The 26732-nt window shown below is 44.7% G+C and overlaps 1 protein-coding gene across 1 annotated transcript in view; it reads right to left on the bottom strand.

Annotated features, from left to right (window-relative positions):
- The window catches only part of nol4lb (nucleolar protein 4-like b), a gene marked incomplete at both ends in the record, with an annotated part of 75906 nt that overhangs the window by 34834 nt on the left and 14340 nt on the right, over nt 1–26732 (bottom strand). The window contains 4 exons of the mRNA XM_080853665.1: nt 160–304; nt 16398–16507; nt 19476–19587; nt 23832–23987. Coding sequence (XP_080709791.1) covers nt 160–304; nt 16398–16507; nt 19476–19587; nt 23832–23987 — 523 coding nt within the window. The remainder of the gene's footprint in view (nt 1–159; nt 305–16397; nt 16508–19475; nt 19588–23831; nt 23988–26732) is intronic.

The following is a 26732-nucleotide window of genomic DNA, read 5'->3' as shown; positions in this document are numbered from 1 at the left end:
AGGGGGGATGGCGTGTGTGGGCGGGGGGGACTGTTTCTTATCAGCCAAGAAAATCACGTCTCGTCTCCTTGAGCTGTGATTGGAGTTGTGATGGAGAGAGCGCGGGGGACAGAGGAAGAGACAGAGGAGAGAAGGAAACGAGATAGGGAGCCCTCTTACCGTCCTCCTCCTTGTGTGCGTTCTGTGGGCTGTGCATTCTGTCTCCGTGCTTGGGGGCGTTGGGGTCAGGCGCGGGTCCGTGCTCAGCTGATATCCATGTGGGGTCGCTCATATCAAAGTCCTCGCTGCTCACTGAACTCTCATCCTGAAAAAGAGGGAGATGGAGATGGGGAACAGGAGACAGAAACCAAAGGTTGTCATTTAAGACGGCTCAAGGAGGTGAGAGAATGTGTGTGTGCGCTCTGGCATTTCAAAATATAGGCAAGGTACACTGCCTCTCGTGGATAGGCCGCTGATTGCTTATGACACCAGAAACAGGTTGTCAGGAGGAGGGAATCCAGCGTCGAGCTGACTGACAGTGGAGCCACTCAACGCGGAACCACATGAGCGACATGATTGCAGAGCATGATAGAACATGAGGGGTGATGCTCAAGCCTCAAAACGCACATCACAGGAATGCACTTCGATTTGTAGCATTCTTTATGGGTGTCGATTTATAACCTACTGAACCACAGGCCTCAACCTTTTTTTTATTATTAATTCTTTTAGCTGTATTCTCCCCCAAAGCACTAAGCACCTAGCAAGACTCTCCTCCACGAATGTCTTCACACACAAAACTACAGAAGACATGAAAGCCCTTTTCACTGCAACACCATACACCCTAATAAATAATACAACACTCAGCGTGGTTACGATCTCCTGCTGAAGGAACAGCCTGATTCACATTCTGCACATACGCCCGGTTCCCCTGCATCATCCCTGACGGTGAGTAGAGGCGCATCCCAAAATGAGTCCCACCCTCACAGCAGCATGATGGGGCTTAGAGGGGAGAGTGAGCGAGGGTACACACGTGAGACAGGGCCACTCGCTTAATTTGTATTCATGACCTGATTTTACATTCATTTCACTCCTGTTTGTTTGACTTTTGTGAGGAGGATCTGAGGAGCCCCAGCACTCTCAGTAATGAGGTCCAGAGAGCAACAGCTGCCTTTCAGGCATCACAGAGAGAGAGAGAGAGAGAGAGAGAGAGAGAGAGAGAGAGAGAGAAAGAAAGAGAGAGAGAAACAGTGTGTGTGCGTGAGTGAGTGATAGCCTACAGCTCCTCACCATCCTATCCCTTTCTTAATCCATCACTATTTTCAACACCCCTGACTTAACTGTCCATGTTCATTCTGAAATGTGGAAAGAGAACAGAATTTTCCCACAGAGAAGTATAACTGGCCTGGTATATATATATTAAGAAAAGAATGCAAAAGATAAATATACCAGAGAGGCACCTTAAAAAAACTACTGCAAGGATATACTGAAACTTTATCCTTGGTAGACTCAAGATGTTCTTTAGAAAGAAAAACAAAGAAAAAATGAAGGCCAAGCCCTCAAATCATTTCAACACTGCAAGGATGAAGCCAGAACAAACTGTGTTCCTGAATGTAATATCAGGCAATACTTTGCTTTTCAATCAAACACACAGAAAGAAAAAACTACACGGAGATAGATCCCAGGTGGCCTTGTATGTTTTTTTTTAGTGGAGGCAGAGAGACCATATGAGGAGCTGGTCTCCCGGCAAATGACTGCCATACAGTGGCACACCATTAACATGCACTGCAGCAATGTGAAACGGTGGTATTTTACAGAGTCGTCCGTCGCTGTGCCACACAACCAGCACCCTGCATCGATCCATGATTGAATAAGATGAGCTGATAGGTTAGGGCTAGCCAAAGCTGAAGTAAGAAAATAGATCAATCACTTAGCATTCCCTACTGTATGTATCATGGCCCAATACAGTCCTTGACTGGCTTGATTGTTTTGTTCATAAACTTTACCACGAAGCCAATGTTGAAACAGCTCCGGGCATTGGCAGTGACAATCCTCTCGTCATCCTACCAACAGACGGCTAAAGGGCCCAGCATGGGGTCATCTTCAGGTTAACCCAGGCGGTTGTTGGCTACTAGGGGTCTGTCCAGGAATGAGGCGTGCAAAGTAAGGCTGATGAGGTCAGTGAAGTCATCAGGGATAACCTCTTAAGGGCAAGCAGCTCAAACCCAGCACATAATTAGCCTCTAGCCAACTCAACTCCACTCATCAACAAGTACAAATTAACCGGCAGAGAGCCTCATTTAAACACTTCCGAAAGGTTTCCACTGTGTTCTATGCTGTACTTTACCTCTTCGCCGAAATCACTAGAGGAAGTCTGGAGGTCTGCCATTAATCACATCAGAAAACATATGATCGAGAAGGCCTTTCATTTCATTTTGGAATAAACTCCTTTTCAATTACAATCATATAAAAACCATGTTTGACTGGTTATGCCCTGTGTGTGTGTGGCACAGAGGATATCCGATTTGGTAACAATGGTGGGGTTATCTTCAGCCAAATCTCCCCCCTGCATCTTCATCCCATTTTAAGCCCGTGGCTTAATCTTGCAGCCCTTTTATTAGTTTTTTATTGTTCATTAATGATCCCACTAATGAATTCCGGTCATCTATATGCAGATGACAAACCCCCCCCCCCCCCCTCTCCACAACAAATATCTGCCTTCATACAATGAAAGGCAAGAGCTTGTCAAGTAATATCTCTTTTAGTATGCCCCATTCTTTGATGTTGGCCACACTAAATATGAAAGATGAAATAGAACAGCTCAGCTGATATAACTAATCAGAAACCATCCTTGGTCTATGGAGATGATCAAATTGGTGAGTAGATGATGTGAGTGAAATACTTAGCAATTCACAATCCTTCTTTTGTCTTTGGCTGACAGATAAGGGCGCACAAAAGAGTTGCCTCTCGGAAGCAAAGGCTGCACTGAAGAAAGTCCCTTCACCCACACTCTATCCTCCACTCTGCCTCTGCAGCCTCTCCTCTCCCAGCCAAACTGCTCATTTACTTAGCCAGATCAATTATCGGTTCTCTCATAATGCCAGTGCCTCTGAGATCCTAAGTGCTGCTGGGCTGTGTGGGGCAACTAGAGAAGCAGACAAAATGGCCGAGAGCTTTTACCTTCACAACTGCTATCATTTTGAGATGCCTTCTGGCATTCCTAAAAATTCCAAGTACCACCTCACGTGCTGAAAAAGTCTATTTCTTTAAGCAGGTTCTTTTATGCTGGGTACGCACACCACATCCTAGAATGCAGGGCAGTTATGACTTTTCGAATTAAGAGAGAGGGGCTATGCTGTTTAAAAAATCATTAACTTGGGTGAGCTTCTATTTTTAACACTGCAGAGCGCGAGCTTACAGCCCAGCCTGTCACAAGCAGCCTGGACTTTGGTGCTGAAGTTTGGTTGGGCCCAGATGAAGGGAGCTGAAATGTTGCCTCATGATGGCTCCTTGAACCGAAGCACGGCAACTAAGCTCATAAATATAGATATGCTTACCACAACCTAAATGACTGATGCTCCTCCAAGAAAGACTTTGGCTGTTATTCCAAGCGGAAAGCTTTGAAATATGTAAAGGGCAGCTATAGTTTCATTTACTCACACAACTTTGCTGATGCATGAGAATATCTCAGAGGGTTCAAGTTAAAGTGGTTGCTGTTTTTTTTTTTCTTTCCTCCTCCAAATCGATTTATGAACTTTTTTTTGAAAAGCAGAAAAGATTTAAAGCGACAATGCTTCTTTCCATCTGCATTTATGGTATGAGGAGATAAGCATACGCACCATGGGGACCGTCACAAGAGCAGCTTTTTAGCAGAAGCCGGAACCGGGCAGGAGTCATTTGAAGCTAATCCAGTTATCCAGCATCCCCCTTCCTGCTGGCTGTTTCTTTTGTTTCCTCATCCACGCTCGCTCTGGCCCTGCTGCCTCTTTGTGTGAAAGCCTGCATTCAGGGAGGTAGAGACCCCTGCTCCTCTGCAGCAGGCACACAAGCATTCCTCCACCTGTTCCCTTCCCTTCCCCCCTCCCTCTCTCTCTCTCCTCTCTGGCTCTCCCTCCATCCCCTCATCCTCCTCTTCTCCCCCTCTGCTCGTGAAGCCCTGAAAGACGCCTGCTCTGCGGCAGAACCTCTAAAAATAGGGAGTCCAGGGTTGTTTACTGGCTACCATAGAAACTGATGTGGAACCTTATGTTAGAAATACTGCACAACAATTTTGAGAAGGCTGACAAGCAGGACAAAACCCAATAAGTAAATGATGCCTGCTACTCAGAGGCCAGTATCCTATTTTAGCACAATGACACCCCTTTATTTCATTCAGTTGCGCTGCATGCTTGACAAAATTATTCATACTGAAGGGAAAATGGTTGAACGCATTGCAAATCTCTTGCCCTGGTGAGTGCCATTCTCTGTCATTATGAGAAATCCTGAAGCCAGTTAATGAAAAAAGTGAAAAAAAGAAAAAAAAAGAAAAACATTTTGTTCCACAATCAAATTATTTAAGAAATTCATAACCTGAGACAAGGAGGATAGGATATTTCATTTGGCCGGCACAAATGTTGAGCTTTCCTCAAAGCCTTCACAGAGGACTCGAGATTAAAAGGGAGCAAGGGAGCATAATGACAGGTGCCAATCATTCATTATCTCCCACGGTCCTCAGATACCCATAGCCTGTTAGTTGTGTTTCCTTCTCTTCCCTCCTCGGAAATCAATGGGAAGCTGGGAGAGCGGCTGGCAGAGTGTATCATTCTTCGGCGCAAAGGTGAGGGTATTGATAAAGAGTGCTGTTGGTTGGCTCAGGCGCAATGCGAATCCACACACCACGCAGCCCTGCGAGGATTAACATGGTGCAGACTGCGAGCCTCCACTGCAGAGTATTGATTGCACAGAAAACCAGCCGTGAAGAGGGGAAAATACCGGTACTGACATACATACTCAGACACTCACAGATACAAGGAAAACTAACACACACACAGTACACACATAGATGCATATATACATTAAAAGTCTCCTATGTGGCAATGCAGACAAAAATAGCCACAGTGATCAAAGCTACTAATCAGCTGACAAGGACAGGGGTGTGCTGGAAGACCCACTAGAAGGACAAACAGACAAATTAACATCAGTGCCTGCTGGTGACACTACCCCACTGTATAAGGGTCTAAAAAAAAAGAAAAGCATTCTATTACATGAAGACGGACTTTAATCAATGATTCAAGCTGACCTTCATTGATTAGCCCAGCAAGCCCGGGGAGCTATTTCTGTGGCTGTTGGAATCCAGATGATGTGTTTCTGTCACATGGCTTTCAGAAGGAAGAATCATACAACCCGATTAAAAACTCGGGGGCTGAGAGGGAGGACGGAGTGAGGTTGGAAATGGGGGCTGGAGTGAATGAGAACGCATCTGAAACGCTATCCCTGCAGTCAATTACACTGCCACTGCATGTTACTTTATACAGTGCTGTCTGACAGCCCAAGAACAAAAGGTAAAAAAGGAAATGGACAAAGGGGCGTTGAGAGGAAGCTGCCTCTCTTGTTTCAGCATGTGCTCCAGCCAACAACACCCAACCTTGGAAGTGGTGGCGTGCGAAGGGTGGAAGGATCTCGTGCCCTCCCCAATTAGACCTCATCTACGTGTGTCAGCAACGGCTACATCTATTAGCACAGAACACCTGGCTGCCAAGATACCTCTACAAAAGGCTGGCTAGAGGAACCAGGAGTTAGTATGGGTGAGGGAGAAGAGCAAGAACACAGTCGTTCATAAATCTCATGCCTCGTCAGCCTATTAATTACAGTGATGGATACGGCACCCAGCGCTCAGTGCCAAATGGAGACAGAGTGGAATGGCGGGATGCTTGTGATTAGCCATTCATTTCATTGCCTCTCCATCTGACTGGATCACACTGGTTCTGAGGGTCTACAATGACTCCTTGAAGGGATGGACACGATTAAACTGGCGCTCAAGACAGGAAGTAGTTGCAAATGGTGCACCTTTGGAAAGCTATTGATGATCCATGAGTTTTGTTTGCTGAAACAGTCATTGTCTCGAAAAATTATTTCGAAGGGAAGTAACTTACAGGCTTTCCCATAATACCATATCATTTCTTAAGGCAAGGATTCAGCATTTGCCAATATCACAAAATGTGGTATGATATGGTTTCAACACAATATGTTCCTTTACAGTGTTTTATAGTGTTCACAGTGAATGGGGCACATTTCTGGAAGTTGCCTTTGGCATGTTGCATCCATCTCATATATACTGTATATATATATCATATACATAAACATCCTGAAAATATATTTTATATTCACACAGAAAGACCCTATGGAGGCAACAACTCAAGAGGGTCTGGCTGACGGTTTGGCTGGCACACTACTGAAAGCTTAAATGTACATCACAAATTGAGCTGAACACAAAATGCCATTATGTTACATTTCAATGCGTGCAAGGACAATGCCATAGTCTGTCATGGCAGCCAAAAATGATAGGTGTCAACAATATAGAGAAGGGTAGCAAAGTAGAATATGCTTATTTTTTTTTTTTTAGCTGTGACATAATGGGATGATGGCATAATGCCTTTTTCCTTCTTATCCATGATCACACTGCTACCATCTCCTGAAGTCTGTTGATTGACAGGCAAAGGAAATGAAAAAGTGTGTCCAATTTGCTTGGTGCAATGAATGAAGTCCCAATTTAACTGCGAAAAAGTACCACAAATAATTAATATATAAAATAAAAATCCCAAGCAAGTAGCTCCCTTGAAGTAAACAGAGCATCACATTGTTAAAAAAAAGAGAGTACTTGGGAAACATGAGAAAGATGCCTAAATGACAGACAGCAACCTTACACAGAATCTGTAAGCCGCAAACCCGCCGCATCCTGTTGAGAAATGGATGTCGAGTCTAGGATGAGTGGCACATGGCCTACGTCTGTAGGAGCAAGGCTACACTCACCTTCCTCAGCAAAAGCTTGTTTTGAATTCCAAGACATCTCCCTGCAGCTGTATCCTTGACGAGATGCCAGAAACATATCAATTCTTTATCTGGCTGAACTTCCTCAATCAAATAAAAAGGTGCCTATCTTACCAGGCCTACGGATCACTTTTCTGCTCTTCATATGCAACAGAAGGTTGTGTGGTGAGGAATGGCTTCGGAGTTAGCGAAGTTTTACGTTTGCTGCAGAGCTGTGGATGGGCAGATCACCAAACAAAGATGTGATGAAATAAAATGAATAAAGTGACAGGAGAGTTGAGAGGCATCTCCAACCGCCCAACAAATTTCTCTGATACCGATTATGAAATAGATGTGCTCCAAAGGACACTTACTCATGGATGTGCACTCTGACAAACACACACGCACAGACAGGGCCCTAGTTAGAGAGCACTAACGGAGGGTGGAAACTAATGACACAGGCACACTGTTGCACAAAAAGAAACGTTCAGAAAGGTATGGTCAGATCGAGATGCACTAACTGGGCAGAGCCAGAGAGGTCAGCTCTATTTTCTATGTAAATAAAAGTATCAAGATGGAAACCCGGGTTTAATTAGTAGGCTACTTCCACTCCTTTCCCCAATAGGATGGCGTTGTGATGCATTAGAATGGTCTTTTGCACTTACTGCAACAGCATATTGTGTTCTTCTCAGGTAACTATTCAACGTTAATTAGATTGAAGTTTTATCCTTAACATGGCTTTTTGTAAGCTGAGGATTGCGTCAACAGGTGAGCCAGAACACAAGAAATGTATTCAGTTGCATAACATGAGGCTATTGGTGACTGCATGTGTTGATATACTGACAATATGGGATATCCCAGAAACAGGGAAAGAACCTGACGCGTAAAACACAATAGCCGCATTGACCAGTAGCCTAAATGAGTAAGGAGATTGCAAGCTATGTTTACATTGATGTATTTGAGCACTTGTACTAAGACTGAGAATTTAGCCTAATTCAAGTCTGACAAATTAGACTACCTCTTTCCAGATGCTTGAGCCTTTTAGGGGCTTTAACCTTTTAAAACAAATATTTTATTATTATTTTAAAGCATATCTGGATATCCGAGATAAATTCAGTGCATTAACCCGGGTTTGCTCCTGCTTCCATACAGAAATATATGTAGGCATGACGCATCACTCTTCAAATAAAGAAAACATCATATTTTTTGCCAGATAGAGACATCAGACTTGGGCAGTGATGGTTTGTGATTGGTACATGCAAATGTACCTGTCAGAGAAGAATACGTTGCCACGATTGATCCAAAATGAATGCCACGGCAGAATATTTTCTTCTGCACAGGCAGAATTGGCTGTTTACGCCTGAGTTTCTGCCGCCAAACTAGGGTCCACAGTGTTCTGCCAGTCGCATGCATCCAACACACTGACATTTCCTGTCAACATGCAGATTAGATTAACAACATAGGCTAATCATACTGCCTTAAGTCTAAACGGTGCATCTTTCTCTGCCCTTTCTCCCTTGATGGTTTAGACACAGAAGTCGCTGGTGGCTGTGACTTTCATCCAGCTTTAATGCAGCCCTGAACAGAGTCCCCCTGTGGCCATCAATTCAATCACTGTGACACACGCGGAGCTTGCTTCCTCAGAAAAGTGACAGGGCACAAGGTGGATTTATTCAGGTCAACAGAGGAGATGGGAGAAGGTTCTCTTAGTGACCTCTGCAACCAATCTCTGTCGCTTCCTGCAATGCCCCACCCCACCCCACCATCTCGGCTCCCCACCCAACCCTACTGCTGCGTTACACATGGTCTTTCCCCACTCAACAAAGGACCTTTGATCAATTCTTCTTTCACCCCTGCAACAGAGAAAGACACACTAGAAAATGAGCAGCTAAATACATAATGAATGAGCGCACACAACTTACAGAAATATAAATGCTACCACAGTGCGCCTTGTGTTTATATATTTCTCACAGAATTTTCTGTGCACCAAGCTGCAGCCTTCGAGCCATTTCTCATTTTGAGAAGGAATAGTACTCAAAAGCCTTATCTGATCAGGACCACCATCTACAACCCAGATTACCACAGTCCTACACTCCCATCCCACTTTAATCCAGTCAGCCACAAATCTATCGCAAATGCGCCGATTAACCCTCTTCTCTTCTGGAACAGATCTGACAAATACAGGGCCAGGATGTATCATTGTGGGTCATGTCGTTGACCTGCTGCAGTATACCAAAACTGCTTAGGCTGCCTAAGCTGTACTCCTGATCTTAAAACCGCCTCAGGAACGCTACTGGCCAGCAGGAATACCGCTAAGTACATTGGCGAAGGCGCTGTTCCAGTGGCTGAGCCTTACACACAGCAAGCACCTCTCCACACAGGCAGCACCATCCGAACACAGAGCAGCCAGCAGGAGCCAGGGGCTATAAGTAAGGGGGCAGGGGTGGCATTGAGAGAGTCCCCAAGTCCCTAACCCCCGCCCCTTACCCCCAAAGCTCCAGTCTCAGCATGCTCTGCATCACAGTGGCGGAGAGGAAACGAGCCGTGAAGAGCCAGGAAATTGCACAGTGGGGACACGCCGTCACATCACGGCCACACCACCCAGTGGTTCTTCTGTCCTGTTGACATACTGGAGACCGACTTCCATTCAACAAACTCAGACATGTTGAACACTATTTTCAGACCAACAACCCACATCTAACCTGTGATTTTAACACAGTTCAACTCACCAAGGTCACTATTTAACCCAGCTAACCTATTTTATTCCAGTGCGGAAGCCATTCACACAAACACAAAGATCAGAGACCTTCCAAATGATCTCACCAGCAGGCATGAGCACACAAAACAATGGTTCACAAACACCAAAAAGTTGACATATGAATGTGTTTAATTAATCTATATTTCGGCTGCAATTACAGGCTGATAAGGCCACTTGTTTTTAACCAGAGTGCTTTTCTTTTCCCTGAACTTTTTAAAAATGATTAAGGTATTTTTAAAGAAGGTCAGTCATTATAATTCAATTTCAAAGAAAATCACCACCAATAATTACTTACCAACTACATTACGATGACATTGTCATTTTTGTTTTATTACAACTATTACTTTGGTGCTTGCTAGTTTACTTTCAAGGGCTTGATGAGAAATCAAAACTTTAAAAAAAAATAGAGTACTGCCGCTCAGTAAGGTAATATTCTGAGTAAATTCTATTCATTATATTCATATATTCTATTCTCAGTGAGGCTAATTTCGGTGGTCAATTTTTCAGGACTAGACAGTTTCTAACCAAGGATGGTCTGCATGCCATGTAGCCTTTATATGTTCAGTGCCTCTAAGAGAAATTGAGGGAAGGCTCAGGTGTGTCTCCACTAATAGATTGGCAAACACACTGCGGAGGGACAAGACAAAGGACAGAGGGGGAGAGTGAATGGGGAGAGGCAGAGACAGGACGAGAGAAGGGACAGCACCAGGGAGGGAGATACTCGTTGCTACACAGCTCGGCTCAAGGGAGGGATTACTGCTCAGGTGCCTACCGCCAACTGGCTGAGTGACTCACAGGGGTCAGAAAAAGTGATTTTTTTAAGGAGGGCTTTATTCATGTGGGGCTGTGGCAGAAGGCAGCTGATGATAAAGACGTTTTAAAGCTATTAACCCTTCGTGTGCCAACAGCCCTCTCTCCTCCCACTATGTCCTGCCGAAATGTCAGCCGCAATTAACTCAGCCCACTTCCAACATCACAGAGGAGCGTTGCACTTTTAACACTGATTGCTGGCAGAAGCCAAGGTACAACCCCTTTACAGGTTGGTGTGCATTGAGTGAGGAGCTGTACGTCTTCTGTGGATAAGTGTGTTTGTGTGTGGGAGACAGAGAAAGACAGACAGAATAAGAGGGGGTGGGGTGTTTTGTGCTCTGACCCACTGCCACACATTTCTGTTCCTAAAGGATAGTGCACAGCTCCACTAACAACAAAGTTCCCACCTGCAAAGAGGCAAACCTAAGTTACTTTATAGACAGGAAACAGACATTCTGGTATTACAATACTGCTAATATGTCATATTAGTATACTGGAAAACTTTAGTTCAATCTGATTGGCCATCAAGTCCCGTAATTACATAACCTATAGAATATAAGCTGTTTGTATAAAATTAGGACTTTGGAGAACTATTAGAAGACAGCATTTGTTGTATTATAAAAGGGATGTATCCGTTTCTGGGGTAGTTCCATTAAGGGTAAGGACAGCTGCATTGTTTTAAACTTTCTCTGCCCCCCAGGTACTGCCAGTGGGGACAAATCAGACACTGTACTGTAACTCATGCATGAACAGGTGAGGGCATGTGCATGTCAGTGTCTCTGAGGGTGGGATGTAATTGGGTAACAAAGTATACTTCCTGTGCATAAATACTTTACATTTAAGTCTCTTCTGAGCTTTCTTGCTGGCTCTGACAGCCATACAGTGGCCTACCTAACATTGTGGAGGTAGCTACTGCCCTAGGTAGAGACCTAGCTTTCATGGCAATGTCCTTTTCTTAGTGTTATGGCAGACTATCCTAAATGCAAACATGTAGGCAACTAATCTCCACATCACCCCCAATAACATTATTTGGGGTATGTTATATGTTTGATAATGATATTCACTAATGTTAAAATGAATTAGGTTTGTGTGGCTGTAAAGTAAGTTGGACCTGGTCTGGCAGATAATAGAAGCTAAACAATTCAGCATAAGAGATTTAATGATCGACACACATTTCTTCCATACTAAATGGTGTAGCTCTACCACATAAACTGCTGTATTAAGAAGTTAGCTAGTGATTTAGCCGTTTTCTTTTCCATCTTTACAGCTAGCTATCGCTATGCTAGTTAAGGTTAAACGTGCGACTTGAATAATATATAAAGCTTGTTGAACAAAAGCATAAAAAAGACAAAATCATTTTAATAAATAATAAAACTTTCAAATCTTAAGTATGTAACGCCCGGACATGGATATCTAGGCTATTCTTGTACCATTTAACAGTTTGTATGTTACTTTTAATCTTGGGTACATTTTAAACTTAGCCTTAGCGACAATATGCTAGCTGCTACCATTAGCTAACAAAAAGTTGACTTAACTTACCATAACTGTAGGTGACGATAAAACAGAGAACAAAAGCATACTGACTAGGTCATTACTGTAATAACAATAATTTCTGTCAACTCAATTTTGACAACCTCTGTAAAGCTGAATTGCTCAGGTTGCTGCTTATCTCGTTGAAGTTATAATGGCAACACATGAATGTTAAGAGCATAGACAAACGTTTATGTCTAGGGTTAGGAGGACTAGCACTGGCATATTCCAAAAAAGACTGCTCTCGTGCTGTTTGAAGGGTGTGAAATAACTGTAGATAACACAACCACGGGTAAACATAACAATGGGCAAATTAAGACCTCACATCAGAAAATAAATTACGACTGTTAACCAACCTACACGACCGGGTCAAATAAATCACTATTAATTCAAAAAGTGTTTGGTCATTCAGTAATGGACAGCGTGTAGGCTACAGTTCACAAACACGTATGCTATAGCCTACTGCACTTACCAAACAATCACATTGTGTCAGTGGGAGTACGATAAGAATTTGAAGAAATGCTCTAACAGTTTATGTTCAAAACATTTTAAGACTTCAGGTGAAAAGCATGCAGGGCAAAACATTGCCGGGCGGGTAGGGTTGCTCATTGTAAGTAATGTCATATGCGTTTACAGTGTCAGCAGGACTATCTGCTTAGAATAGATATTCCTAAGAAAGGCTTGTCAGTAACCTATGTCCCGAATAGCCTGAGCTACAAAAACACATTAATTGCAGTAGGCACTTCCTCCAAAAGACGAATAGTCATGATGTGACAGGCTACAGTGGGGTACTCTAAAACCACCGCATTGATAATCATAATTGTCCATCAATACATAAATACATCAGAAATATGCCCCTAATATATCATAGACTAAATGAATCGTACAGAAATGCTGATTTAATTAAATGAAATACCGGTATGTGACAGTAAAAGAACAAGGGTATTACCACTAAAATGATTTTCCACAACTGGGAAAATATCTGAAACGTATAGGTTATCCAGTCTATCCATCTCCAGTCTATCAGGAAGAAAATAAAAGCAATAGAAAAGCATGATCAAGTCAAAGGCTTACCTGTATTTCAGCCCGTGATATTTTAAATGTGCGTGGTAACTCCTTCTTCGATATCTCTTCTTCTTGCCCCTATGTTACGCGTTTTAATATTTTAACAATATCGAGCTACTGGAGAGACAGGACCCTCGCTGTGACTCGCGCTGGCAACCAGCCCCGAAGACGGAGGCGGGGCAGTAGCGGCTGACGTCACGCCTCGTGCTAAACACACTAAAGTGCAATACAGTAGGCTACAAATCTTCAGCGCCCACTCTTATGACTGACAGCTCCAAAAAAACAACCAACACAATTCATCCCTTCCCTATAAATCTGTTTCCACTTAATGCAACTTAACTTTCACAGACTTATTTTTTATTTTTGTCAGTTATATTTTCCTGTATCCTTAAGCCAACAGACATCACTTATTAATTTCAATAGGAGCGAAACAAAGGAGACACATGGGTACCAATGCCATTGTAGAGTTAAGTAATGGCAAACCAATGTCTTAGCTCAAAAGGACCTAAACAACCAGTGGTTGGATGATTAGGATAGCTAACTGTAGGTGTAATGGTTAATGCAGAGCCAAATCAAAAGGCCTGAAGAACGAGTTCATACAAAAAAGAACCTTTTAAATAATACAGTTAATGTCTGCCAGCTCATCAGGCAGTGGAGAATCCTCAGCAATAGAGCCTGCGGCAAAAGACAGGTAATATGCAACAGTAATATGTTACAACAATGAAAAAGATGAATCCTCACAGCCCATACTTTGAGGCAGCACATATTGAAGCCCTGAGGTAACACACATGAACCTACACCCCATAAAATCATGAAATAATGTCAGTAAAAACACAGTCAAAAAACCATCATCATATCCGCCAGGAACTGTATGATGAACTGGTCTGAGATTACTGTCTGTTTCTCAGATGTGACAGAAAATCCTGCTTAGACATACAACAACATGAATTGTCATTACAAGTGGAGAACTGGAGAAGAGCATGTGATATTTTTTCCATAGGCTTCAGAGGTACACAAACAAGCAAATTCATGCAAACCAGTGTCTATATCTTAGAGCAGAGCCAAAAAAGGCTCTTGTCAAAAAGCCAGTCAGTAACAGCATGGGAAAACTGCCATCTAGTGGTAATGGCATGTGTGACAACCTTTCCCTTACCGATTCACTGCGCACCACTTAGGGAGATATCTATGTAGCATGTTAGGAGTATTCCGCCCATGTTTTGCTACACAATATTAACCTATATAACTGTATCAACTATGTGTCATGATAATCAATTCTTGGAAATTTCTGAGAAACTGTTCGGAATACGTTTTCTTAACAGAGTTGCTGTTTTTATTGTGCCAGTATCATTGTCAACATTGCATCAAACACATGTTTTATTCAGCAATTCAGCACTTTTAGTTAGCTACAGCCATAAACACGTTATTTAACATATGCAAATGTTTCATAAAACCAAATGCTTTATCAAAACATAAAACCTGTATTTTATCATGTCTTATGTGACCTCAAATTATTCAGACATTCACCCCCACCCCCTTAATACTACAAAAAAGAATGAAGGGGGAAAATGAGATCACTTTCCTGTAGAGAAAATTGGCCCCATAAATGATAATGAACCGTCCCTCCACCTTTCATTTTTTCCATCCTCCCCTCTCCTTGTCCCCCCCTCCACCGCCACCCCCCACTCCGCTCCCCAAGCACACAGTGAGAGGAGCCTCCGCCCCTCGTCTCCAGCCAGCAGGAAGGATGCTTGCTAATTTCCTCCATTATTGAATTGTTCTGGACACACATGTCCTGCAGGGTTGTCCGGCCACTTCACCATATCCTCCCCCCCATCTCTCTCTCTCTCTATCTCTCTCTACCAAAACACCAAGATCACAGGCATGGAAAAAAACAGTTAAAACTCTTGACCCCAAGCTCAACATGGAACAGGCATCCTTTTGACGTGCCCTCAGTCACTCACCCCAAACCCATTGAACCCTGTGCACAGCCCGTATTTATATGTGGGTCATTGTTACTCACTTCCCGTCTAGTCTTTCCCAGCAAAGCTCCTACCAGCCTAAAAACCCTAGCGACCAAACAGCGTGAACAGAGTGAAAGACGTATAGGTATGCTTGTGGTTGTGGTTTGGCTCGACGTCAGAAAGAACTGAAGAGCCAGGAATAAGTGTGAAGTTTTAAAAAGCTAACATTTTCATTAGTATTTTTTTTTTTAATTAGTAAAGTGAACACACTAAAAGTGCTGCAAAAGTGGAGCGTTTTTTTTTTTTTTTTTACACTATTTTCAAGCTGTCAGTAATGGAATGGCAGAATATCCCCGTTAGGGCACACTGGCATTCTTCAGTAAATTGGCACTCCACTATTTCTCCCACACCTCAGCTAATTAGTCTGCTGCTTAGAGGTTCTGTTAATTGGAATGAAGCAAGACCGTATTCCCTTCCTGGTAATCAGGACCCACACAGAAGGCACACAGTCGTCCACCCACACACACATACACAAAAGTGCGCACGCACACATACACACAAGCACGCACACACACACATGCACACGCACAAAATGCATGTCTGTTCCCCACAAACAAGACAAACATGAACATAAAACTGTAAGAGAGCCCTATTATCAGTTTACAGAGATCAGAAACCATTTTCTGACCTACTGGAGGGATAGAAGGGCTTTCACACCATTTTGACAAGGTGTTGTCTTTGGGACATAAATAACCACAAAAGAGTGTGTGACCTGCTGTGCTTAGTTGATCATTAAATCAAAAAGCCACCACATGGCTACCAGATTCATGCGCACAATTGTTTAACTTAAAAATACAACCCCTCATATCCAAAACCATTACTGCCAGATGAAAGAAAGTTCAAGTACTGGATAAATAATCAATAATAGTTTTATCTGCTTTAAATGTAATCCCCAGATGCAGTCGCATACCCACAGGTGAACAGCGGGTGTTGTTTCATAGCCAGTAGCCAGAAATAAATTTCACGCAATTATACTGACGACAGGTGTTATTCTGCAGTTACTAAGGGTAAGAGACAAAGGGAAAAATAATGTCCTTTAATTTAAAGAGCCAAGTGCTGCACAACCCATCTACAAAATGTCACAGTAGAGGCGTTAGCAATACCAAGTCGGCTCATTCCCACAAAGCACATATACTCTAAACCTAAAGTATTTGCTTTCACTTCACTGGAAGTCCATTTGAATTAAAGCATCAGCTAAATTACTAGATGTTAATGTAAAAGCCTTGCCTTACCTGCTCATTGTTATTCATGCACTGAAGCTTCATCTGTTTCAGGTAGGTGGTGGTCAGTGGCATGTTGTAGTCAATGAGTCCTGGTGTCAGAGAGGGCGGTCTGTCGTTTTCTAAGAAAACACAAAAAAGTGCATAAATGCCATATTTTATTCTCTCTTTTTACCTCAATCTCATAATACAATAGTTCTGTTCTTTTTCTTCATCAATACCTACTAAACACATAGAAACTCTTAAACTATCTATCGAATATCACAGGACAAAATTACAGTCGCTTAAACCTTCATAAAAATAAAAAAAATGATTTTCATGTAGACTGCAATACTACACTTATTGACAGGGTGGGATCCCCATGCCAGATCAGCTACATTGTGTTATCTCTATAACCACTAGGTGGCCAGCATGGACGGGGCAAAGAACCTTGGGATAAGGGCTTTGTGGATACCCCTGAATTAAGGGCTCAGCAAATACGAACATTCTTACCTGCAGCAATACATTATATATGGTATAGAAAACACACCTCTTTCGTTGTTTTATTTGTGCAGAAGATATTCACACTTGAGGCAGCTGCCATTTATCAACACGGCGCTTTTAATAAATACCTGATGAATACCAGGACTCAATTTTTCTACATTTTCCCCAAGACACCCACATTCTGTTATAAAGTGAATAGACACAAAGAATGGCCATGACTGTGACAACACGCTGAACACTGTTGCCTTAGCATAGTGTGTATGTGTGTGGTAAATGTTTGTCTGTCTGTGTATATGAGCGTGTGTGTGTGTATATGTGTGTGTGTATCCCTCCCTTTTTGTCCTACACAAAGAGCACCAATGTCTGAGTTCCTCTTTGTCTGTGGCTTCTTTAAAAGGGGACGGAGTCTGTGAGGCTTCCTCGGAGCACCTCTGCTTTTCAAGTGACCTCCTCCGCATCAACCCTGACGTGCCGACATCGCCGCTCGTGGCAAGCCAGAAGTCACATTCTCCGTCCTCTGCCTCTCATTCAGACCGATAGAGATGCCACTCTCAATTAAGTGACTCGAGCAATACCGCAACCGTAGAGTCGCGCTTTCTCTTCATTTGATTGATTTGCACAGATTCAGAATTGCTTTTCACACCTACTGTACGTGTGCACGATTGGCTATCTATTTTGGTCAACCTATATGACAAGGGGAACACACTACATACTGACAGACAAAGAGGAAAAATGCTTTTGCATAAGACACTGGTTGAAAAGGAACTGCAGCTGGGCTTTATTTTTTGGGGGCTTTCTCTAGAATTCTCTGTGGTTATCTGATTTTGTGACCAAAAACCCCACAAGCTCGATGGATTAGAGCAGCCAAAATCTATCAGAGTGGGGATCGATCATCTGTAAGAAATATCACTATGAGACAGCACGCGCACACACACACACACAGACACACACACACACAGACGTGGACATGGACACATACACATACACACACACACACACACACAGACACACACACTCATTTACACACACACACACTCAGAGACATGGACACACACACAATGATATACTCGCACTTTCACACTTAATTAGGTATCAATGAAGACTGCTGGGGACTGCTGATTTTTTTCTGTAGTGTATTGACCAGTTTTCTCAAGTTCCCAATTCCTATGGATTTCAGACTGGGAAAATGCCAGCCGTCCAGAGATGCAGATTATCAATCTCTATGCAGAACATAAACATGTTCAGAGTTACATAAATCAATGGCCATGCTTTTCTACCAACAGGGTGGAACAGGAAAGACTATCATCTATCGCAAAAAAAAGGTTGATATTGGATCATTACCTATAAGAAAAGTCCCTCAGTGGGTTAAAGAAAATGTGATTTGTTTTCATTCTCCATGTACACACTGCTCATCTCAAGGCCTCATGCGTGTGCACCGCTGGTGAAGGCAGAGTCGCTGATGAAAGACCCTCCACTTACGACAAGCCATGTCAATTAAAAATAGCCCTGGTGTACAGTAATTAATTGCCTTTAATAATTCAGCTCTGAACTTTCGTGTAGGAGGCTTAGGCAGAGAGGCGGGTGAGGCAGGATGGGGGAGCAGTGATGGCGGTGGCAGTGTTGTGGGGGACGGGGGGAGGTTTGGGCCCCCCCCATGGGGCAGGAAGCCAATTAGCTGCTCTCTTTATGAGCGACACCCAGTGTTGGCTCAGCGTTGACACAACGCTCTGACAGCTCGGGCCTGGAAGGTGCTTTGTGTCTGCGAGTGTCTGTGTGTGTGCGTGCCTGTGTGTGTCTATGTGTGTGTGTGTGTGTGTGTGTGTGTGTGTGTGCCTGTGCATGCCTGCGTGTGTCTGTGTGCTTACTTCTTGTATAGGCACAGGGGATAGTTATTACATGGATTTGGGTATCAACCTTTTGCTTGATTGTCCATCTTAAGCGTTTGGCATTGGATCTGAAGACATGACAGCCTTATGCAGCCCTTTCCCCTTAAAGGTGTGAAATCAGGAAGCGCTGTACTCATCGTCACTCCTTTTGTCCCATGAAATGCACTGCTCTCCCCAACCTCCTCCATCCCCTCTCTTGTTCTCTCCTGTGTATTATCCCACCCTTCCCAACCCCCTCCTTTCTCTCAATCTCCACCTCCCTATTTCTCCCTCACTTCACTCTAGAAATTAGCTCATTTCCTAACCATTTTCTTTGTTAAAAGCCCCCTAATTGGGCTAATTGCAGTGTGTTGGGGAGAAGGCAGGGCCCTCCAATGACTCCCACTCTAATGAGACAGTGGAAGAGGGTTGGGAGAGGGGGGAAGGTTTGTGGCGGTGGCAGTGGTGATGATGATTGTGGGGGGTGCAAGCTGGCTTTAGCTTGGCAGCAGGAGGGAGGGGACTGGGGATGGAGGAAACTGCCTTAGCACAGAACATGGGGACCATAATGAACACAAATGTCTGGTGCTTTTATGAAGGCCTTGATGTCAAACGTTAATAAATGGTTTCATCGAGCTCTAATGGCAAAGGTTTCTATATGTGATCACATGGACCAGTCCGACAGAACCATACACGCGGAGTCGAGTCGGGACTGGACTGCAGAGGGAAAGCGCGCGGGTACCTTTGAAGTCAGCGCTGCTGGGGCTAATGTGCATCCGCTTCTGACACTCGCCACAACTCATCAGGAATCGGGTCACCGCCTCTCTGGGTAAGAAGGCATACGTCTCTGCAATCTGAGGGAGAGAAGGATAGAGAGACAGAGAGAGATAGAAAGAGGGAAAAGAGAATGAGGAGTTGTGTTTTTTATTGCAAATGCATATCAATGTGAGTTGAAAGAGAGGACATTCCAAAAAAAAAGAAACCAAGGACTGGAATGGTTCAGTTATGCAGAGCGAGGCTGTTTGGAAACAAAGCATCTAATGAAGAGAAAGGAAACAATACGTTATACAATACGCACTTATTTATTTTAGGCACAATCGAGTTAGAACTGAAATATACATCACTGAAAAACGCCGTTGGCAGAGGACAGAGAAAGGGCCTAAAGCAGTCGTTGGAGCCAACCCATCATCGCCCTTCTGGAGGACACCACTAACCTTGCTCTGAGTATAAATACTCCAGTGCATGCGGTCCTCTCACTACCTCTGCCCTCACACACTGTCCAAAATATGAAATCCTGTATCACAGGCAATGCAACAGCTAGAGCAATTATATGATAGAGAGTGATAAAAGAAATGGATACTGGTGATGGGGAGAGGCACTGACGAGGAGATGGACAGAAATGATCGAGACAGAGAGAGAAGAGAGATGTGGGGGGCGGGGGTGGGGGAAAGGAGAAGCCTAACAAATGTCAGTTCCAGCCTTTGGTGACAGGTCTTTCAAAGTTGCTGTCAATCTGGTGCACGTTGAGCAGGCATCAATGTATAACCTGGAACAAAGACCACCATCTCAAGAGATGAAAGTTAAGCACACAAACACTCACACACACACACACACACACACACACACACACACACACACACACACACACACACACACACACACACACACACACACACACACACACGCACACACACACACACACACACACACACACACACACACACACACACACACACACACACACACACCTGTGGCTATGGCGATAAATACGAGCAAACAAAGGCAGACCTCACTAAGAGAGAAGTGTGGGACCACCCATAGAATTCTAATTTGGTGCATTAAAATGGAAGCCAAAATAAATGGTTAATCAGGCTCCATGGCCAACATACAGAGGGCTCCCGCTGGTATAGCCTAGGGGCGTGTGGCTTCTCTGTGGTGTGTGAGCTGAAATCCCCCATCAGTAACTCTTCTTGCAACACACACACCCACACACACACACACACACACACACACACACCCACACACACACACACACACACACACACACACACACACACACACACACACACACACACACACATCTAGACCAAGGCAACCCGTTAACACTGATAGGGACCTGTGCAACCACACCTGCAGCCCCCACCCCCTCTCCCCTCCGCTCCCCTGACCTTCATCCCCTACCTACACTCGTCCCCTGCCTCTTCAGTTTCTTTGTCTCTCCATCCTGCTGCTGCTGCCACCAGCACGCTCACCCACCACCCCCACAGTGCCCTCTGTTATCTTTCTCTCCCCCTCTCTCTTCTCACACTCCCCCAGTCCACCCCATCATCTCCTTCTGCTGTCTCCTGCTGCTCTCCTTCATTGTGTCTTTCTGTCTCCTCCTTTCCCACTCATGTCTTCTCTCTGCCCATCTCACCATCCCTTGGCATCTCTCTTTTAGTTTGGACTTTTTAAAAATTCGAATTGTGTCCTAAAAGCACGTCGACCAGTAAACAAAAAAGGTTTGCGCAAATGCACACCACTATACCATGTTCACACTGTTCACAGACTTGTGAATATAAACAAGATTAAATGCACACACAAACACACACACACACACACACACACACACACACACACACACACACACACACATGCACATTAACATACATACATATTCACAAAGAACATACACACGGTACACTTGCTCACGAAAACACACATACACTCAACCACGTACATAGCCTTAGGCTCACAGACAGCCATATCTTCAGCAGCAGAGGCTCATCACTCTATATTTTTTTGGTCGGGGATGGTGGTGGGTGAAGGGACTAGACTGCACAATAGCAATAGTGAGTCTCAAATCGGGAGTCTGCTCATTTGTTACTTATTCTTCCCCCCACCAAGCTCTCCACCCCCACCACACACACCATTCCAAGGCCGAGAGAATGGTGTTTTGTCTTTTTACAATGCAGCTCACAGAGCGAGCCAGCTCCAGAAAGGAGCAAGGCGTGCAAGGGTGAGCAGTGAGCCCCTGGGCCCAGTGAGAGGCCAGCTCCGTGGGGAGGGATGCCGCTCCAGGCCCCTGATGCTGCCGAGCTCCACAACAAAAACAGCACAGTTTCATTGGAGGGAATGGAGTGGCGGCGGGTCGGACAAAACTGACAAGCACTAACACGGCCAACAAGTCATTTGTGTCCCGCAGAGCTTGTTTGTGAAGGTGTGTGTGTGTGTGTATGTGTGTGTGTGTGTATGTCTGTGTGTGTGTGTGTGTGTGTGTGTGTGCGTACTTCTGTGTGTGGGCGTGTGTGTGTGTGTGTGTGTGTGTGTTCACGAGCAAGCGTGTATATGTGCGAGCGTGTGTGCGTGTGTGCGTGCGTGCGTGCGTGCGTGCGTGCGTGCGTGCGTGCGTGCGTGCGTGCGTGCGTGCGTGCGTGTGCATTCTAGCTGGAGAGATGCCATGAAAGACATTTAACATTCATTCAGAGTCAATCACACCAAGCCTCACATGAATATAGCCTCTTGTCAAGAACAGAGCGATTTACCCTCATGGCGAGAGTCTCTGGGAATTGCACAGCACTGCAGTGCCGGTGACTTATCAAAAGAGGGCAGTAGAGGCATCACAGGAAAGCTGCAGACAGGGGAACTTAATGCCCATTCAGTCCCTAGTCTCTGGAACTCACTTTCCTTCCCTTTTCATTTTATGCACAAGGACACATTTCTACAGCAGCAGCAGGGTCCAGTGTAGGTTCTATAGGTGGCAAAGGTGTATGTGAGGACCTCCATGGACCTCCAGCATCCTCTGGCTAAATATAACCCCACACCTGTCCCCCTGCTTTGTGCAGACGGAAGGAGAAAGAAAAAGAGAAAGAGAGAGAGCTGAGTGGACAGCTGGGTTATACAGACATTCTTCTATCATTTTCTGTGCCCATGACCAGCAGGTCAAAGCGCAGCTCAAATCTAATAGCCTCCTGTATTTCCCTAATCAACATTTTTGTAACATTTTCTTTCACAGGAGGGATGGGGGGAAAAAAATCTCAGCAATTTCTGCTTTCATCCTACTTCAAATAAGGGTAGGAAAAGGGCAATGCATTTTTCTGCCTCCCTTTTTCATACAAGCAAGGTTGCGAATGAGGGTACAATGGAATCCCCGTTTGCGCTGATTCAGTAACCAGGGTTTCAGTTATTTGCAGTTTACCACTGGTCGAAAAATATTAAGTGGAAAATTCCAAACATAAACGATTCATACGTTTTAAATTCCGCGCCACTCTGAGTAGACTTTCCGCACAGTCAGGCTTAAGACATGACTCATGTCTTTACGCTCATCTCATTTCTCATGTTGGTCTGGCCTTGGTTCCTCCACGTGTTTAATCAAAAGGCGGGGCTTAGACGTAACGGGAGGAAGGAAGAAAGGAGGAAGGGAACATTTTTGTGTACAAAATATTTATCACTGCAAAAACACACTCAGTCGAGAGACCCCGCTCGCATAACTTTTATAACAGTATAGTTATTTATTAGTTTATTTTTATGTGTAATTTATAAATTAAAAAACTCTCATAGGTATGTACATGACAAACAAGGTATGGTGTTCACTACCATCTGTAGTTTTTGCGGTCTTGGAGCATATCTCCTACGGACACACACACACACACACACACACACACACACACACACACACACACACACACACACACACACACACACAGACACACACACACACACACACACACACACACACACACACACACACACACACACACACACACACACACACACATTCTGACTAAGCCTTTTTAAATGCATTTCCTTTGAAAGTCTGAAATGAACCAGTATGAAATTAAAGCATGAAATGAAAGAACATGCATTAGTTTAGTGGACCTTGTTCTCTCACCCTATTTCTGTTCCAATCACAAACTGTGGTTGGATGTTTTTGAGGCTTCTCATCAAATTTGCAGTGGAACATATCTTAGGAAAAACACGAAAGAAAGACGAGAGAAAACAACTGAAAGAAACGAAGAGCAGAAAAAGAAAGAGAAGAATAAGAATGATGAATAAAGAAAGAGAAGAATAAGAATGATGAATAAAGAAAGAGAGACAAGAGACCCAGCAGGCAGCTCACCGCTTTGTAGGTCTTCTTCTGGCCGGCGTGTTTGGGGGTTTTGCTGGGGTCAGAGCTGATCTCCACGTGCATGGCGTAGATGATGTCAAAGAAGTCCTCCACCACCGCCACCCTCTTCAGGGACGCGCAGTCCTGCCCAGTGCTGCTGTCCACACACTGCACACAGGGGACAAGAGAGCACTTAAGAGCAAAGCAAAGGTTGAACAAACACACACATCGATGCACACACACACCCACACACACTGATGCACACACACACACACACACACACACAGCTTATTATGGCCATTCTACATGAGGCCACAGGTGGCTTTCTAATCCTGGCCACATATAGTCATTTCCAGTCTGTGGTGTGCGCAAGTGGAAGTGTGGGGTGGTGTGTGCCTGACAAGGACTGTCAAATGTAGCCATTAGGGTAGGTCTACTGGATAAGGCCCCTGTGCGAGCACGCAGGACACTGCATCAAAGATGAATGCGCGCAGAAGAAAATGGGGAGCCAAAAGCTAAACGTTACGCTGCCTCTGAGGGATGAGACAGGGAGGAGGGGTGTGTGTGTGTGTGTGTGTGTGTGAGAGAGAGAGAGAAGAGAGAGAGAGAGAGAGAGAGAGTTTGTGAGTGTGTTTTTTTCCCAGCTGCTGCTGTATACTTGCCATCTCAGAGGTGGAGAGAGGGGGAGAGAGTTAGTGTGTGTTTTGGGAGGGAGGGGTTGTCACAGGGGGAGCTGATGCTGGGAGTTGACGCTGGTCTAGGAGGACAGCCACACTCCTATCAGTGCGGGGGTAGATGGCTGCAAGAGTGAGGGTAGGGGTGGGTGGCAGTGGGGGGGGGGGGGGTAGTGGGGGGGGGGGGGGGGGGGGGGGTGTAGTGGGGGTGGAGGGGTGATGTTGGGGGAGTTCACCTGAAAGGAGAAACGTAGCCCTGGTGCAGCACAGCAGGTGGTGCCACCAAAAAAAAACAGAAAACACACACTTTTGAGTCGACATAAATAAGCCCCTAAGTCAGACCATCTTTCTGTCTTAGTGCTTTTATTTCTGTAGTCCAGCGTATTCTCCAAGGCTCCTGTCTCCAATGCAGCATTCAGCGCTGTCTGCATCAAACAATTACATCAAATGAAAAAAAAATGGGATGTTCCTGATACAGAATGCTCCGCTTATTTATTCTTTTTTTTAGACTCAGTGAGACAATTTTCACACCAGACACAGCTGTTCTTCAGTTTGTGTGGTGATAATCATCATCCTTTTTGAGCAGAAGGAAAAATACCCTGGGGTGCACGTACAAATGTTTTTCCTTCTTAGAGGTGATTACCATCCTCTTTACCTCCTCACTCTTCACATTGGGATATTGTGTGTGTGTCTCTAGACAACAAAAGCTAGAAGCCACAATGACTGTGGCTTGTTTCTTTGTTATTAAAAATTGAAGTACAACAATTAAGTCAAAAAAAAAATCATACTTCCTATTTTCAGTCTGCCGCTTGCCATAAGGCAGACCATGTTACCTTGGCAACCACCACAGAACTCTCATGCAGGTGTGTGGGGCAGAGGGTCATGTGACATGAGGATGCACCTACAGTGGTCAAACCTGAAATGCTACAATGGTCCTGACAACCATGGCAAGGAGATTTCTGTATACAAACACAACCAAGACACACACTCACACACACACACACCTCTAGACAAGATTCCAGATTCTCTGAGTCCCTTTAAGTGGGAGAAGCAGCAGGTTGGGCAAAGCAAAACACACCTTTTTATTCTTTGTCTTCCCCCTATTTTACCTCTCTTCTTCCGTCGCTATTTTACCTCTCTTCTTCCGTTTCCTTTCTTTCATGTAGTGCTTGTGTAGCACATCTCTCCGTACATTCCTCCCTCTCCCTGCCTCTCTGTCCTTGCTTCCCTTTGTCTTTTCCCCTCTTTGTCCCGCTATCTCCTGCTCCTCCACCTCCACTAAAGTCTCCACTCAGTCTGCCCTCAGCTCACCGCCTGCTCTCCAGCGCTCCTCTCTCCCATCATAACGCTGGGGTTAATCTCAACTCTTCTTTTCATTTCAATCCCTCTCTCGTCCTTTATTCACATTCCCTCTTTGTGTCTCTTGCCTCCTCTCTGACTCTATCCAGCCACATTTTGTCTTCTTCTCACATTCTCCCACCACCCACCCCCAACCAACCCACCCCCAATCCCCACCCACCGCCCCACACCACCACACGCATCCTGCTCTAGTGCCAGGTAATATGCGTTGCCATGACAGCACAGAGCGGCGTGGAGAATGGGCAGCTTCTTAATCTACGCGCCAGTGTTAATTCCATTCCAACAGAGAAATGATGATTGTGATGATGATGTTGATGGTGGTGATGATGCGGCTGATGAACACCTTGCATACTGAGTGACAAAGAGATGCAAAAAAAATAAAATCAATATCATTTTGCCGTTAAATACCGATGATACAAACACTCGTGTCAGTCAAGTGCAATCAGCTGTGGGTGCGGAATTATGAACGCAGCAAGCATTAACACTGATTGGTGTGTAGTGATGGCCACACAACATCCGCCCGCTTACTGGATCTGTGGGCACAAACACACAAGGGAATGTTTACCAGGGCCTTCCACTCCACTCCACTGCTTTAGCCTCCAGGAGATGGGACACGTGTGCACAGCTCAGCCCAAGGACTCACCCTGGCCTGGCATGATGCTGTTGTTGCCCCCCCCCCCTCCTCCTCGTCCTCCTCCTTCTCCTCCTCCTCCTCCGCTCATCCTGCTTCACCCACCCATCCCCCTGCTCCTACCCTCCACCCCCATGCTCTCCCTCCTGATGCCCCCTTCCCCCCATGGTTGTGGGGCACATCAGTGGCCCGGGACGATAGTGGGTGCGACAGCAGAAGCCCCCGCCGCACAGATCTATGTGGGGCACA

This window comes from Sprattus sprattus (assembly GCF_963457725.1).
Source record: "Sprattus sprattus genome assembly, chromosome: 16".
NCBI classification, from domain to species: domain Eukaryota; kingdom Metazoa; phylum Chordata; class Actinopteri; order Clupeiformes; family Clupeidae; genus Sprattus; species Sprattus sprattus.
Note: the sequence above shows the minus strand (reverse complement) of the source record. Positions and strands in the feature narration are given on the sequence as shown.